The sequence below is a fragment of the Cannabis sativa genome, chromosome X (assembly GCF_029168945.1).
Source record: "Cannabis sativa cultivar Pink pepper isolate KNU-18-1 chromosome X, ASM2916894v1, whole genome shotgun sequence".
Taxonomy (NCBI): domain Eukaryota; kingdom Viridiplantae; phylum Streptophyta; class Magnoliopsida; order Rosales; family Cannabaceae; genus Cannabis; species Cannabis sativa.
This window is the reverse complement of record NC_083610.1, coordinates 19,842,291-19,856,033: the sequence shown is the minus strand read 5'-3', so window position 1 is coordinate 19,856,033 and position 13,743 is coordinate 19,842,291. Positions and strand designations below refer to the sequence as shown.

The 13,743-nt window shown below is 32.4% G+C and overlaps 2 protein-coding genes across 6 annotated transcripts; both read left to right on the top strand.

Moving 5' to 3' along the window:
* The first annotated feature begins 4 nt into the window (after positions 1 to 4).
* On the top strand, positions 5 to 2,188 carry LOC115703154 (uncharacterized). 5 transcript variants are annotated; one of them, XR_004009014.2, is made up of 4 exons: positions 65 to 343; positions 859 to 1,013; positions 1,244 to 1,313; positions 1,848 to 2,188. XR_004009014.2 is itself a non-coding variant. In XM_030630656.2 (4 exons), the coding sequence occupies exons 1-3, from the start codon at positions 198 to 200 to the stop codon at positions 1,264 to 1,266; spliced, it is 282 nt and encodes a 93-aa protein (XP_030486516.2). In that variant the 5' UTR covers positions 66 to 197; the 3' UTR covers positions 1,267 to 1,313; positions 1,848 to 2,188. The 5 variants fall into 5 exon arrangements, 4 of the variants coding, with proteins under 4 accessions (XP_030486517.2, XP_030486515.2, XP_030486516.2 ...); XM_030630656.2 differs by having other exon boundaries at positions 66 to 343; positions 859 to 971; XM_030630657.2 differs by lacking the exon at positions 1,244 to 1,313 and having other exon boundaries at positions 5 to 343; positions 859 to 971.
* Positions 2,189 to 11,964: 9,776 nt separating this feature from the next.
* Positions 11,965 to 13,606, top strand: LOC115703031 (zinc finger protein 4). Its single transcript, XM_030630514.2, has one exon. It carries the CDS (start codon positions 12,500 to 12,502, stop codon positions 13,175 to 13,177), a length of 678 nt encoding a protein of 225 aa, XP_030486374.2. The 5' UTR covers positions 11,965 to 12,499; the 3' UTR covers positions 13,178 to 13,606.
* The last annotated feature ends 137 nt before the right edge of the window (positions 13,607 to 13,743 follow it).

Below are 13,743 nucleotides of genomic sequence, written 5' to 3'. Positions count from 1 at the left end.
TAATTTAGTATTTTTTTTTTTTAAAAAAATAATAATAAATAAGAATCAAGGGCTGCAAATGCATGTTGCAGATCGAGTTTTGTAGAAATATACAGCCACAGTCACACCTCGTTAAACCCTCGCAAAAGCCCTCGGCCAAAGCCTCCCCTTACCCCTTCCTCTCTCGCAACTGCAACAGCCATCAACCATCTCCCAAAATGGCTTGGCGCTCTGCTGGATCGCTCTCTCGTTCCCTCATCTCTAGCGCTAGGGTTTCGGCTCAACGCTCTGCTCCCTCGCTCCCTCGATTGCGTCCTCCCAACGTCGCTGCCCCTCCTCGTCGTCTCTCCTTCTCCTCTCCCAGGTTTACCTTTTCACTTCATTCCTTCCTTTAATCACTTTTCACTCTTTTCGATTAGGGTTTTGTGTTTTCTGCTGAATTCTGATAAATTACCCCTCAAAGATTTGGACTTTGGAAAATATTCGATTTTGGGGAAATAATAGGTTTTACAGTGCAAATGTGCTCTTTTTGCTTACTATGTTTTGCCTTTAATTTAGTTTAAGCACCTAACAACAATAAAATGTAGAAAATTCCCAGTTTGTGTTAGTGAACACTAGAGAAAAACCAGGTATATCCGTTAAGTGAGTATCTAAAGATATGCCTTTCTTCCTTAATGAAATGATAATCTTGTACAGTATTCATTATGGTTTTCTATTGTTCGGGTTTATACTCTTGAACTTGGTGGTTATAATATAATTCAGGGCTTTCTACTAGAAAGACTTGTTACATAGATCTTTCATTGCCCTGGTGTGTATTGATTATATAAACGTTTTATTCATATGTTATTTACTAAGTTTACGATGGTGTGGCATTTTTAGGCACTTGGGAGAATTGGGATGCATACAGTCTCTCCTGCCGATAGGTGCGGCTGCAACCTGTTTAACTTCTCATTTGGCTGTCAACGTGCGGGCTTTTTGCGAGCTGTCTCATGGTACCTTCCGTCGTTCTTGTCAAGATCGCTAATAGTCTCTTTGTGAGTCATGCTGTCTAGGAAATATAACAAAGAATGAAATGAGAACTGATTTTTCTTTTTCATTAAATTTACGTTTATCCTTAAATGATCCTTTGGTACTTTTTAACATTGACTCGTGGATATCTCTAGTTAGTCTTATTTTGCTTGATGGAATAGGCATAAAGTAGCTAGGGGTTTTGTTAGCATATTAAATTTGGTTGATAAGTAAGAATTGGGATTGGGATTGATAGGGAGGAGTGGAAAAGACGGGTGATGCACTTCAACATTCAATGATCCAAAGGAAGGCAATGAGGCTGCATTGTAGGTTCTCTTTTCATTTCTTTTGCTAGCCTTAGTAAAAGAACATAATTCGTTATAGTCAGATTTTGTGCTTGCGTAATTAAATTTGTTTTAATGGTAAATTTTTTATTTTCTGCTTTTCCACTGACTTTAAGTGATCTGACTATTGATTTCTATATGTTAAATCAATACTTTAAACTGTTATGTATGTCTTTTGGTGCAGTCTGTAATGAGAGACTCATTAGGTGTGTATTAGTGGGTGTTATGGTAATTTACAATTATGATATTCCTCTAAATGCAAAGCTTGATTTTGTTTTTTTTTTCTTTTTTGTTTAATTATTCTGAATTGAGCACTCTATCAACCATGAAAATCTAACTTACTTTAAATGAAAGGAACCAAGTTGTGGAAGATGCAAGTGTGGAAACTTACTTATAGACGAGGAACAAATTGATATGATATGCAGCATATGCTCATTGTAGTGTGATTTCAAATTGCTGGCCAATGTTGTCTAAAGTTCTTACAAGGTTTATGAGCATTCTACTTTGCCATTGCAGGTACTTGAGAGACCTTGGGATCAGCATTATCAAGGGAGACTACATATTTTGGGGAAGTTATGGAGATCAGATTATCCTTTTAGGATATTCAGTTTTTGGATTAAAATTGTAATGCGAGTACGCCATTTTTTTATACTTTTCCGAATAAGAAAAACTATGGAGTTAGAGTTTCTAGAAGACCTTTAGAACCTAAGCCTTTTGCAGGTCATTTAATGTGATAGTTGTTTTGTTTTGGTCTACTAATTTGGTTTTAACTCTTTCGTTAAACGTTTTGTCGTTGATTATCAACCTATTTCACCACATGTTTTTCATATTAATGCAAAATTATATACCGTTGCTTCAATTTTTTGCAGTATCGTTCTGGTTACAGGTTTTTGTTGTAAGTACACCCTTCATAAATTTGTGGATGAGTGATTCATGATTAATATGCTATACTGTTTCCATACTGTTTTAGGATTGCACTATATACTCATTCTGATTGTAGAACTTATTCCAGTTAGCCTAAGAAAAGAGGATGTTCAAGTAGTTATATACTATGCGAACCTAACAATACACCTCTTTTAAGCCAAAGTCCGCGATGCTCTTCTCTACGGTGGCCTAATCCACAGGTCACCCTTTTCGGAAGTCGCCAATTCTATGACGTTAGTCTCACTTGAAGGTGCATAGATCTAACTTCTTAGAGTAACTCCAATGCAAGCATCTTAAAAAATAGCCAACATTCACATTATCTTAAAATATTATTTTTATTTTTTCTTTCATTCACATCATTTTTGACCACTTTACTATTATTCCAATGCTAAACAATTTTAAAAGTCATGAGAATAGATTTACACTCTATTATTTAATATATTATTAAATTACTTTTAATATTTTAAATATTATATTAATACATCTTATTGATAGGAAAATTATAAAAAAAATAATTCACTCACGTTGCTTGACAGTAGCAATTATAGCAACCCACACAATCCTCGTTAGTGGTTAAGTAATCTTGATTGTTGTTCTTGGATTGACAAAAGACTGATGAGCAACGTGAATATGTAGAGCATTGGAGCTGCTCTAATACCACTTGATACAACTATAGTAAAATTCACCTCCAAAAAGCTAGTCTAAGAAAGGAGGGTAGTTATGTACTACTATTTAAAGCCTAGCTAGTCTAAGAAAGGAGTGAATTTAGCTGAATTGGCTGAACTGTAAGGTATAAGTGAGAGTTCTAGAAAAAAAATCTATATAAGGCACTAATAGTGCTCAGTATCACTTAATATGTTATATTATTATTGGTACAATTAAGTATCGAGTTTAAATAATTTGATTTAATATAACAACAGTTATAGAATATCACTAAGATTTCGTTTTTGGTAGCCCCTAATGATCAAACCTTTGAGATCCATTTCTCATGGCCATTAAAACAATAATACTAGAATGAGTAACTAATATTAAGATACATAAAGATATGAATAGTGATTCACATACACTCAAATATATAATTATAGTATATGTGGACTTTATTAGACTAACAAACAACATATGGGTTGATGTAGTCGATCGTGATAAACGTGAGTGAAGACTCTAAAAATAGTTGTGTAGTGGGTATAGCCCACCCCACACCTAGCTTTGACCTATTTTATTTTTTGTGGGTTAATAAGCTCTATATTTTTTCTACTACACATTCAAGTGTTTTGGTCTATCAAATTAAATAATTCAAGAGCTCTTCTTCCTTTTCTACTACATATTCAAGTGATGGGTCTATGTGTACAGACACTGCCAAATGAGACAGATGGAGCAGCACTAGTGTTTAGTGTAGATGGTAGAGACTAGATAATGTTTGATTGGCTTGGCTTCAATTATCTCGGTTTTCAAATTTCAAACACCAAATATAGCAAATTATATTATTATTATGCTTGTATTTCTTCCTACAACAAAATATATATTAATTTTCTTTATCGCTGCAAAATTAAATAGACAAAATATTACTAAGAGAACAAGTGATTTCATCAATTCTAATGGTAAGCAACTATTAAAAATTAGTCAAAAAAGTGCCCATCTCATCAAGTACTCCTTAAGCCACTTTCCTTCCAATTGAAGTTGCTTTAATGCTATGTCGAGCTAAAACATAAATCGTAGATCTTTACAATAAAATTTTACTAAAATACAATAAATCTTTTATAAAATTATATTTTTTTAAATAATTTAATTAAAAGAAAAATATTAAGGACATATATGAAGTTGTATTTTGTTCGACCCAACAACCTATATAGCAGTATATTGTCGGTTGTTACACTATGAAAATTATATATATTTTTTTTTTTGGTTACCAAAATCATTGACATTGATCGAATTTACAAAAGGATCATTAAAGAATGGGGTTCATTCATTCAAAAAAGCTCAGTGTCTATTTTAAGAGTATAATTAACTAACCTATAAACCGTAACATTAAAATTACAACACTAAAATTACGGCTAACATGAAAAGAAAAAAAAAAAAGTATCTCAATAAAACTTATATTGAGACCAATCTTGAACCAAATTTTGTCCTGCTTGTGATTTTTGAATCTTGAAAGAACATAATTGTATAAAATAAATGTAAGTGATATAAAAGCTAAAAAATCAAATCTTTAATTAATTATATGAAAATTTGTATACTGGAACAAAAGCTTCCTAAATAATGTTGTTATAAAAAATTAGAACTTATTTGTGAAATCACAAAAGCTAAGAGTGTGGCCATTGGATCAATCAAGTGTACTCATTTTGCCTTCTCCTATTGAGGTTCTTTTGAATTTTTTAATAACTATTATATTGTTTTAGTAAAAAAATGAAAATCCATCCATTAATAGCCATACTTCTTCTTGTTCTCTATGTTTGGATGTTTGTGTTCTTTTTCTGTAAATTGCTTTGTTTTCATCTTGATTTATAATATAATTTAATTAATCTTTCAAGCGTGTGTTATATTTTACACATTAAATATAGTTTTATTTTTTAGTAATGTAATGTTTATTTTATTAAACGTAATGTGTTATTTTAATTTAATCAATTTTAATAATTTATAATAGTATTATTATGTAAAAAAAATTAATAAAAGATATATTTTTTAATATTAAGTTTAGTATTGTAGTTGAAATGGAATATACATACATACATATTTATATGAATCTACCCTAATATAAGATCTTCTGTTAAAAAATAGTATATCATAATGTATTAAACTAATCTAAATATGATACATCAATTAATTTGAGAGTATTTTAAGGAAAAAAAAAAACTATCTACATGGTTAATAATATTTAAAAAAATTTAATCAGTTGAGTTGGCACATTTGAATTGGTTTAATATAATATAAAATATTAATTTTTCACAAGTGATTTTACTACGAGTAGAGTGGACGTAACATAACCATAATAAAAGTATTATGAGAGAGTAAAAAGGCAAACACAATTTTCAATCATATCTTCTAGCTAGACTAACATAACAATAACACAATACTAATTATTATTGTAGACTAATGATAAGATTAACATTAACATAATAATCCAAGTTAACACAATAAATAGTACTATTACTATTACTACTTGGTTTGGTGTATACCTTTTCATTTACCTCAAACGTTGTTTCCTCTATTTTGGCCTTATTCTTTACCAAGAATAAATAAACACAAACAAGACTAGTTGAAGTACACAGTCTCCTTTCAAAAAAAAGAGAAGTGAGAGAGTCTAATAAAAATAAAGCATCATGACTTGATGAGCAATGTTTGTTAGGACAAAAATAGTAGGTTCCCCATACCCATTTTGCTTGCCATTATTTGGCAAAGCAAGACAAAGTGGAGTTCACTTCATTCATTCATATTCATTCATTCTCTCCTGAAAGCAATATAAGCTGGCCATGGCCCCCATGGGGCCACACTCACTCACTCACACTCAACTTGCTCAAAGTCCCTTTAGTGCATGCATGCATCACCTCTTCCAAACAGAACTTATCCCAAAGCAACACAAAAGTTGTAACGTTATGTCAATTTTTATTTTATTGCATGGTCTGGTCCACAGTAGTAAACCATTCTCTAACAATGAAAATTCAACCTTTTTTTTTTTCTTTTTGGGGTTGACAATTCTTTCTGTATACAAATTAACCTGTTGTGGTTATTATGTTCAAACTTTGTTTCCCATCATTTTCATATTTCTTCTTTTTAGCCTAACTAAACTTATAAGGTGGGCATTTTTCCACTGGCATATAGATAAAGCAGACTCATTAGATTCCTGGCTGTAGAAGAAGTGTTTCCAACCCAAGTTTTGGAATGTGATTAGGAATTGGGTGAAAGAAACTGAAAGCATTTAGTTAAAAACTGTATATTGAGAGCTTTTCTTTTATTTGTTGGGTTGAAAATCAAATCAGCAATTAAAGATTAATTTGCCAACTTTACAATAACTTATAAAAATGAAAAGAGAGATTCCTTCTCATCTCATCTCATCTCATCACCATCCATTCCTTAAAAGTGAACATTGTTAAACAAGCAAATTTTGTTTGAAAATTGTCACGAATTTCACTTCCTAGGATTGTTTTCTTTTTTAAGTTTTTTTTTTGGCCAAGTGATTTTAACTAAGGAATTTACGTCCAGCTAACATATGACTCTATTAAAAAAAATGATATGCATTTCTACACTCTTTTAGATAATGCATAAAAATCTAAAAACTCATCATCAGGTGTAGAAAAAATAAATAAATTAGAAAAGGCTAAAATATTTTAAAAAATAGGAGTCATTAATCAAGAAGAATCTAAAAAAATGTATGTAAATAATCAATTAGAAAAATCTGTAAATAAAATAGAACTAGAATAATATAGATAAATTATTCTAGTCACAAATGTAGAAAGTGAGCACTTATAAATACCTCATTAATATTCCAAAATCCAAAATGTATCAACCAAAAACCAAATCAATAAAGCTCATTTACCCTTTTCTATAAACTATAAGTCTCCCATTTTGATACAAAAATCAATTAACCTTTTTACTTGTCCCATCCAACCATCAACATACTATTTTAAGTTTATTAATCATACTAAAATAAATTGTTATAAAATTTTAAAAGCTTCACTCTGCTAGCAATTGACCCCCAAAACTCAAATTTTAGGATTTCATTTATATGCCTCCCTCACTTTTTGCCTCGATGAGCTCTGCAACCCAGACATCGCCGTCGATGGAACCCCACCAGACTCTCTCCCTCTCCCTCTCCCTCTCCCTCTCCCTCTCCCTCTCTCTCTCTCTCTCTCTCTCTCTCTCTCTCTCTCTCTCTCTCTCTCTCTCTCTCTCTCTCGGATAAATGACTGGTGTTGCCCCTGATTTTACCCAATATACGTGGACCAACCAGACAAGGACACGTGGACACAAAGGCTTTAGTGTTCAAAATAATAGCTAACTCTTTATAAAGAAATGCGTTATCCGGGACCTGCCTCCCAGAGAAGGCATACGAAGTCCTCTATACTCCCGGAGGCCAAGGTGGCATCAAAGCATCTCCGGGAGACGTCAGACTTCCTCTGAGCAGTCATCTCGCATTTAATGCCGCATGGGAGGAGGCGTGTTGGAACTGCCACACGCAATAAAGTCTGACGACACAACCCCCGATCTGCACCTACAAGGCTATGACCACTTAAGTCTAACGACGGCTACTCTGTGAAGAATCACATCAGTCAAAAGACAATAAGGACAATCCTCATAAAATCCCTACAGCACCTAGGGATGTGACCATGCATTACCCATGGTATATTCATTGGGAATACCCAACTTTACTGAATAGTTACAGAAATACATGTACTATAATTCTGGGAATCACCCCACAAAAACACTATAAATACCCCCTCAAAGCTCATTAATGGGGGTCGAAAAAACTTGGGTTGCATAAGTGCAAGAAGAGTAAATACTCGCCAAGAACATTCTCTGTATTAAATACACTCATAAATATACAGACTCGTGGACTAAGGCTCATTAACGCCCCAACCACGTAAAAATCCTTCTCTTAATTTCTTACAACTCTTTTAATTCTCATTATTTTATTGGTTGCCGAAAACCTCGGTCAACAACTGGTATTCTTACCCAATTGGACAAACGTCCGTTTCGTACCAATCCTTCAATTTCATCCCTCAGATAGTCACACTCATTGGTGGTTGCCTTATATCACCATAGTATTCACACCTCTTGTTCAGATTATTTTTTTATCTTCCGTCCTTGTACATCGACGGAGGCTTCTTGTAATGGACCATATTACAAGTTGTCTTATAAATATTCTCTCGAGTATCCACAAGGCTTGTGTACTCAGAGTATCTTAACTCTTGGGTCCTTCCTTTTTCCGCAGAATCATGTCGGCTTGGACCCTTTAAACTCCTCTTGCTCCGCGATTGGCTTACATTGGACTCTGGAGCTTCTACTTTTTGGTTCGATTGTCCAGGAGCGGCACTGAATCCGATTTGTACTGCTCTGAATCTAGAAAAACTAGCCTGTGCAGCTAGCTATGTAGAAGCACTTGGTCCATAAATGGTAGGAGTTGTGAAGGCAGATGCCAAAGGAAAAATTGATGGAGTAGTCATCTGCGAAGTTTGGGCTATTGTAATGTCTGTGGAAGGTGCTAAAAGTACTCTATAAACTTGAGCATAAGTTTCTTCTAAGTTTATGAATCCTTAAGCTCTCGTCAAGAAATCAATTAAAGCATCTGCTCTTTTGCGTTGGAGATCTCCCCATAGCAAGGATCATGTAGTCAATACTAATACGATCTTCTGTTGAGATATGGGAAACATCTATTTTCTTATTTGTGCACATGAATAAAAAGGAAAATTGAACTAGTCTTCCAGGAACAAGCTGTCTGACTCTTCCAGCATCACAATATTAGAGCTACTTCCGGATACGGATTGTCACTGGCAGAAAATCATCTGATCACGGAGCCAAAGTATGTTCCTAGAAGGTCCTATATAATTTGAGCTTGGCCCAAATTATCTTCTTTGGGACCCACTGGTAGGACTTTGATGTTGACTTGGATTCCACGTGTCCCTTACCAAAAACTCAGATATAACACGTAAAAATGAAAAAAAAAAAAATAAGAAATAATATATAGGATGATTCCCCTGTAAATTAATCATAGATATAAAACATATCTATAACTAGTAAAATTGTTTGTATATTTTTTTTAAAATTTTAAATACACTTATATAAATTATTAAGACATTATTGTTTATTATTTTTATTAAATATTTTGTTAAAATAAATATATATTTATAAAAAGTTATACTATAAAAATATTATGTTTATTATATTGAATGGTTTATTATTTATTTTAAAATATGTTTGTTTATTTTTTTAAAAAGACAACTTATATTTATAATAAATCGTATATTTTATAATAATACATTATAAAATAAACACAAATTTATAAAAATAAATTATAATAATTTGAACATTAATAATAATATTATTATCATAAACAAAATATTTAGTTAATATAACAATTTTATATAACCATAAATACTTTGTTAATATTTTTTTAAATTATAATAATTTCAATTTTTTTCATCAAAGATTAGATATTAATAACTAGCATGAGCATTAAATTAATAATATTAAAAAAAAATTAAAGGCCAGACCTTAATAGCCACTTTAATCACCTCATAATCCATTTTTAAGAAGATATAATAAATTATATATATTTATGAAGAATTTAGCAAATATTACATTGGTCTAAATATTATATATGTATATTTTTTAAATAGTATAAGTTTTTATAATTAAGCTTTTATTTTTCACAATTTTTTGTAATATAATAGTTGTTGTAAATTAATAAAAAAATCCTTTTAAAAGGATATTTTTGTAAATTCATTTACACAATATTTGGTAAGAGGGAGAGGTGGATAGAGAGAGATGAGAGAAGATAATAATTCTTCTTGTTTGGCAAGAGAGATGGGAGGAGGGAAGAGATAGCAAGATGGAAAGCAAATCCTTCCAAATCTCCAATTTAGAATCCTTCCACTAATGAAAGGATCCATGCTCTCCCTCTTCAATTGTCACAAATTACAATTATACCCTCTTAATATATTTATTTAAAAAATATGTATAAGAATAATATAGTAATTTCATAAATAAATACTCTCCATCCTTCCACCACTCCATCATTTCTACCAAACAACTTAAAATAATTATTATTTCACTCTCCCTTCCTCCTATTCTACATCCTTCATCAACTCTACATCCTCTCTATTCTCCATCCATCCTACCAAACATAGCCTAAAACAAAAGATTAGGAGGAAAAGCTCATCCCTCCATGTATCCTCTCCTTCCTATTTTTCATCTTACCAAACAAAAGAGTTTTGCTCTCCTCTTTCTCCTCTCCCTCCTTCCAAAATTCTCCTCTGCCAAACATAGTAGTGTTAAAGCCAAACAGCATGCCCTTATCAAAGAAGCTTCCTATAAATATATAAATTTTCAAATAAAAATACTAACAATAAATTGAAGCCCCCACATGAGAACACCTTCCTAGATACTCTTGTTTAAAAGGAAACATTAAAAATGGCAAGATACTACTCTATCTAGTTTTGCTACTTTTTCTTAATCACATTATTGCCAATTCTCTGGGCCCTTGCACCCACAAAATATCAAATCAAAATGCCATATATAAACTCAATGAATAATCAGACTAACCTACCACTACTCAATGAATCACTATTCACCAATTCGGTTGGATTAATTACACTCTAAAATATTTAAAAAAAAAAAAAGACAATAATATTAGGGGTGCTTCTACAATACACTCTCTAAAAGAATCTACCAATGCACCTCCTATCTGTTCAAGCATTCAGAAAAAAAAAAAAATTTAGTCCATTATTTTTTTATAGAGTATAAAACTTATTTTCAGTGTGTTAAATTTTTATAAATTTTACAGGATATAATAACTACAACGTAAATAACTATAAAAAAAATTAGACTTAAAAAATCTCTCGAATGTTGAAACAGATAGGGATGCATCGATAGACCGCTTTTAAAGAGTGCATTGTAGACTTTTCTTAATTATTAATAATAGAGGAATAATCAATACTCAAAAAAAAAAAAAAAAAAAAAAAAAAAAAAAAAACTTGACATTCACTCAGTCATGTTCTTCTAGGAAATGTATCACATCTTTTTTCTCTATATGTGGATACCATTTTTGATGCATTCATAACTACTTTTCATCAGAGTGCTCACTTTTTACTACAGTTGTGTAGTTTATAAAATCTTGTTTTTCTGTTGTTGAAGGAAAATGTTAGAGAGCTATATATATATATATATATATTTATATAAAGATTCTCCTGTTTAATAGGTTAACTTATATAACTATTTGTAATTGGAATAAAATTTTATCCAACCAAGAGAGGGAAGATATATAGCATAAAGCCACCACATAGTTAATGAATTGGCTTGTCAACGCATCAATTCTTGTTCCCTAACTAGTTACTAAAATCAATTACTAGTTGATACCCTTTTTTTCATGTCAACCCTTTTAAAGCTCTTAATTAAACTAAATTACTTGAAATTGTCTAATTAAGCTAATTAGGAATTACAAACTAATTGCTAATTACCACACCTGTACAGTGCCATACATATGAAACATTGTGTATTGTTATGAAGCATCTGTAGTGCTTACCACTACACAATAAATTTCACAAAAATAAATTCTTGTGTGCAATTTTACACCTATATTAGTGTCCTTTGACATTAGTGTACTAATCCACATAAAAAATAATCTCTATTCAATTTAACAAAGTATTATCATAAACGAAAAGAAAAGAGAAAAAACACTTCCCAGATTTTCATTCCTATAATCCTATTACTGTTCATATATATTAAAGATGAAATAAAACTATACGTAACATCAGACAGAAGATACACAAAACAGAAAGTAAGCTTAACTAGATTCACCATGTTGTATCTTGTATTGTAATTATGATATTGCACTACTATAACTGTATATGATTGAATCAAAAGGATAATTACTAGTATTTTTCTTTGCTTTCAGTAAGATTGTATCATCAAAGAGTATTTTTCCTTTGTTTTCGGGTGCATATGTGTGTGTATAGGAAAGTAATCATGTCATGCACCTAAAGTAAGTGATAAGACAACGATTGTGACTACTGCTAGGAATTTTAACACGATTGTTCTTTGTTCACCTCAGCAGCCTTGTACTTCTTTGGCTAATGAACTAGAGAAGCAATGTAAAGTTGGGTTGAGTTGGGTTGGGCATCAACTTGTATAACATAAAAAAGAAAGAGAAAAGATAGGAAAAGGAGTATGATAGAATAAAAGTGGAGAATCCCAAGCTTTACTATGTGCAATAGTATGATGACGTAAGTATTGTCCCTAGGTGCACCAAGCAATCAACCCCCACTGAGTGGGGTCAGTATGTTGAGATGAGTTGAACTGAAGAACAAAAAAACAAGTCATATTTCTCACTTCTTCCACATTCTAATATGCATACTTTTTATCTCTCTCTCTCTTTCTCTCTCTCTCTATTAGTTTCTTCTCTCATTCACTTTTGAACTTATTATAACCCTTCATGGTCATCACTCATCAGTCATAACCATCCCATGCAGCTCCCACCTTGACCCCTCCATGTAATAAATTGAGATTTTTTAGGAAACTAAACAGAAAGAAAAATGATTTCCCTAGAAGAAGTAATTGATGATCATAATAGACAGCAAACTGAAGAATTATTACTTACAGATGTTGTTAATCTCGATGAAACTGGTGATGACGAGGACTACAACAACGGCAATCATCATCCCGGGGAGTGGCTGAATTTGAGTCTTAATAGTACTAGCAGTAGCAGTAGTAGTAGCAGCAATATTAATACTATAGCTGGAGACTCAGATCAGCTACAACAACCAAGACAGTCTGCTCCTTCTGGCAAGGTATTTTCTTGTAACTTCTGCATGAGAAAGTTTTACAGCTCCCAGGCATTAGGGGGCCACCAAAACGCCCACAAGAGAGAGAGAGGTGCAGCCAGAAGGTATCAGTACTCTCACAGGTCAATGATGTCCATGATGAGCTTGATGCCCTTCAACACCTCTACTACTTCTATGATCAGGTCACTCGGCGTTCACCCCCATTCGTTAGTCCACAAGCGGGGCTGCAACAGTAGGCTTGGAACTTCAGTTGCAGCCAGATTTGATGAAGAAGCTACTCCTGGCCTTGGAATGGTTTGGACTTCTCCATTTCCGCTTGATGATGCCATGGATTTGATATGGCCCGGAAGCTTCCGGATGGATCATCAACAGGTAGCAGCAGAGCCCAAGATAGAGCCTCTCAAGCTCGATTTAAACCTGCGACTCTGATTATATAGATATATATATTTACATATATGTATGAACATCAAACTTCCACTATTCTATGCAAGTTTGTTCTTCTATAAGAGGATCAAGGTGATGTTTTTGTTCATTTACCAAGTACAAAACTAACGTATTTAGGTAGAAGAAGAACCTAGCCTACTGTGAGAAGGCAGTAGTACCAAGATGGAAGTTAGTTCTTACTCTTTGTGCCTGTAATAGTACCTACAAACTATAGAAACACCCAACTGAAAAAGTCCAAAAGCCTATTTTCAATTTCTGTTGGTGTTTAGTTTGGATCCCACTGTGCATGGAATAATAAATCCAGTGCAATATTATATGCTTATGACACTGATTTTGGAGTTATTCCATTGAACCCAATTAATTTATGTTTTTGTCTTTTGTTAATAATTCAATCGTCAGTAATTGTACTCTTCATCATCATAAGATTTGAGACTAAACCTTTCTCCTTTTAAAAATTACTTTCTATAAACCTTGAGATAGATTCAAGTCACAAGGCCAATCATAGAAACTATTTTTTTTTTCTTTTTCCTGCATAGGAAACGAACGAAATT